The 3,806-nt window shown below is 42.1% G+C and overlaps 1 protein-coding gene across 1 annotated transcript; it reads right to left on the bottom strand.

Moving 5' to 3' along the window:
- Positions 1-372: 372 nt before the first annotated feature.
- Positions 373-3,344, bottom strand: LOC149256921 (protein argonaute 7-like). The gene is made up of 3 exons (XM_089408036.1): positions 3,098-3,344; positions 1,873-3,010; positions 373-1,777 (listed from the first exon to the last, which is right to left on the bottom strand). The coding sequence occupies exons 1-3, from the start codon at positions 3,342-3,344 to the stop codon at positions 373-375; spliced, it is 2,790 nt and encodes a 929-aa protein (XP_089264162.1).
- Positions 3,345-3,806: the final 462 nt, after the last annotated feature.

The raw sequence follows: 3,806 nt of genomic DNA, 5'->3' as shown, positions 1-3,806 counted from the left end.
AAACAATGCACCAGATAAGAAAAATTATAACTATAAAAAAAAGCTTACATATAAAACAATGTGTATTTTTTATCAAATATAATTCCTATCACACTTCAAATTGCAGAAAATTAGCAGACAAATATACACCAAGCACTCCAAAAATATATATAACATAAAACAAATATACTAATAAATATGAAAAAATAGAAAAACTGGTTAATGGAACAGTAACCGTTATAAAAGTTATAATAAAAGAGTCAAAAAGTGTTAGAACATGAGCGTAATTGGTACAAAAATATTATTCAAAAGAAATTTAATCATTTTGAAAAACCGTCGCTGTGAACCTATAGCAGTATTAAATCCATTACTGGTAAGAGGTTGGAGGTTAAATCAACAGAAGAACATGGTATCCTTAATCGCTTCTGGTAACTCAAAAGGTGGCGAGAACAACTTAGATCCTGCTTCTGCGTACTGGTGTCCTCGACGCGCCGCAAGACGAGCGTAGTAAATGGGAGCAACTAATGAAACGGGTTTTGTACACCTCCCCGATGTGTAGCATAGATTATTCACCATTTTTTGTAGCTCGTCCGAAGTGAATGCATTCTCATCCCACATCACATGGTAACGCGTGGGTATAGCTGTGCCCTTATGAGTATAATGACTGCACAGATAAAAATCAAATTCCCATGGATGTACAATGTTTGTATCTACTACTGTACCGGGAATAACGTTGCCAGATCTTGTGCGCGGTTGGTCTTCCAAAGGAAAAAGTCTAGTCTGTTTAGCTCTCCATGCCAAAATGAATGAAATTGCTGGCCTGAAATGCATGTTTTGCTTTATTGCTTTCTTCAGATTTCTTAGCTCAAACTTGAAAAGCGTGCGGCATCCTTCACTTGCACCGCTTCTGAAAAAGAGGATTTTACTGGGAAGCTGTTTATTTATGCGCAGGGAATCTCTCAGCAGCTCCACGCAGATCTCTCCTATTTGTTCAATACTTCCCGTTTGACGTACCATCGTTTGAAATTTGATTTTGGCCAAATAGCGGTTACAATCTGGCCAGTTGATGCTGCCAACCACTGCTGCGATAGAAAGTAAGTTTTTTCCCAGTTCATGGGTTACGTGAGCACCGATAATCATCACCGGATTACAATGCCCAGATCCCGGCGATTTAAAAAGCGAGTTTTCATGAAGAGCAACGTTGCTCCCGCCTACTTTTGCATTTATCTTCGTTACTAAGCTGGCCAAACATTGGGAAGCTTTCCTTTCATCAGGATAACTGCATCTAATCACGTTTTGCAATAAACAACATTGCGTTATCAATCCCACTTCGATGTCACATATAAGCTTCAGGGAGTTGTAGCCAACACGCAGTCCATTCTCTATGACGCATATCAAAATCTGTAGCTCACCTTTAGTTTGGCTCTGGATGTTGTTAAAGATTTCTCGAAGTTGGAAATGATCACAAAACTTCTCCATGCTAGCATACTCACATACAAGGGGCTTCTCGTTCATGTATATTCCCATATCTTTACACTTCCGTACTAATAAATGGTAGAATTTCTCCACTCTACTTCTATGTGTCGTATCATTTCCATTACTAAAAGTGATGATACCCCAGTTTTCTATGCGCTTTCCATCGAAAACGTGACTCTTGACAAGATTCCATTGTCGATCATCCCACCTAGGACGAACATGACGGCCATTTCCAAGCTTCAGCAAGGGAGGTTCGAGTACCCTCCCTGTAACCTCAGTCATATCGGCGGCCACAGTTATTTGAAATTGGGTAAAATGAGTCCTGCAAAAACCAAAACAAAACATGAAATTGAAATGAAATGAAATTGAAATGAAATTATAATAGGATTTTCTAACAGAAAAACCTATTAAACACACCCTCTAGGACCATCTGGTTTAGCCATGATGTCATGGATCATTTCCACTCGTTTTGCCAATGGCGGACATCTCTGCATCCTTGTAAGTTCTGTAAACCCAGAACTAGTATAACGAACTCTTTGACCATCGCAGATCTCACAAAATTCTAAAGGAACATAATGTGGCTTTGCTGGATTTCTGCTCACATCCACGCAAGGCCAGAGTTTGAAGCGAATATCACGGCCATACTTCTGCTTGAAGTAATCTACGAAACCAACCGTGGAAATTTCAGAAGAGATATCTCCAGCTGCTTGGCTGCTAAGCCTCTGAATTCTGTATGTATCACGAGTACGCCCATGGGTGGTTATAATTTTCAAGCCGCGCAGATGTTTCTGGACGTCGTGAATGTCCTTCACAGATAAAGGTCCAAACTCAGTCCAGAAAATGGTTTCTTGAATATAATCAACAAGCCCAATGTTCCGATACAAAGGTACAACAGAGATTCCAACATGCAAAGCCAATCCTCTGGCCGTTACCCTGAGGCTCTGGCAAAACCCCCTGGATGCAAATATTCCACCGCCAATGTTCAGCTCATTCATGTCTGCCTGCTTCGAAAAAAAGCCTTTGCCAGCCCTATAAAACCGTTGGCTACGCTGATTGTCTCTTAGGACCAGGGCCACTGCTTGCAGAAAAGTTTGGTTACTCTCCTCTGTAAAGCACCTTCCATCAAACTGGCCGTCCAGTTTGATAACCACTGCGTACTCCATCTCTAATTTCCTCTCGGGATTTTCTAATAACTTGACTGTAAACTGCCCTTGGCGTAACGGCATGGAACTGTAAATGTGCTTGTGGGCATCATGTACCGGAATGACATCTGCGTAATTTTCTTGAATTAGTTTGTCTATTATCTCCTGTGTCTCTACATTTGAATCCTCACGAGGCCCCCTGACGTGGAAGGTGTAGCGTAATATTTGCTTCAAGGGTTGAAATTCAACCAAGAAGCTATTCACATGCAGGCGTACAGTCACAACTCCATTCGTTCCTCCTATGTCGGGCCTTTTCACAGGAATCGTGCTCCGGTTACCACGCACGGGAGGAGAGGTCCTCGTAACCGGAGTGGCCAGTTCAGGAACTAAATGGCCACCGTCATGCTTGAATCCTGCTCATTGGTTCCAATTCAATAAACCTCAAAGTGCATAAATCAAATTAAACTACCTGAAATTGAATAAAGCCATGACAGCCTTACCTGAAAGCACTTCATCATTGTCTGGATGTGCTCCTTCCTCAGTGTCTACCGCATGCCTCTTAGATTTGTTCGCTTTGTCGTCACTGGAATATACAGAGGAAGTTGTATCTGTTTTGTGGTCACTGGAATATACAGAGGAAGTTGTATCTGTTTTGTGGTCACTTGAATCTTTAGAAGATGATACCATGACTGCGTTGTAAGGAGTGAATCCTGCCTGCCCATCTAAGCGTGCTCGTTTTCGATCCATGCCGCGCTAAAGCTCAGATATTGCGTCCTCGTCGAAACCCTGGTGCAGTCAACAGCTTTATCCCTTAAAATTAGAGAGAACATTCGTAAATTCTGAAATCTTAATAGCGCTGTCCAGTTTACAAATACAATCCCTGTATTCTGATGTCAATGCTTTTAAGATTTGCTTGCACTCTTCTAGATTCGAACGTAATTTGCCGTCGGCGGGGAGAATTTGACGGCGGCCAACATCCACGCTTTCGACGACGGTCGGTATCCACGTTGCATTTTAGCATTAAGTGCTGCACCGTGTGACATAAAAACAATTAGTAGTTTAACAGGGCGACCCTGGTCGCCTCGACGTTCGCATCGGTTTTTCGGTGGTCGGACGCTTTATCTCCGGCGGTCTGTATCGTCCCATATCCCAGCGTTTAAGGTTTACCGATTTCTCTCCTTCCCTTTTCCATCGGAGTTATGTTTAGTG

The sequence above is a fragment of the Pinus tabuliformis genome, chromosome 6 (assembly GCF_031772625.1).
Source record: "Pinus tabuliformis cultivar Carrire ecotype Pingquan chromosome 6, CPIR1, whole genome shotgun sequence".
In the NCBI taxonomy this organism is placed as follows: domain Eukaryota; kingdom Viridiplantae; phylum Streptophyta; class Pinopsida; order Pinales; family Pinaceae; genus Pinus; species Pinus tabuliformis.
The sequence above is the reverse complement of the archived record's forward strand: the minus strand, read 5'-3'. Positions and strand labels throughout refer to the sequence as shown.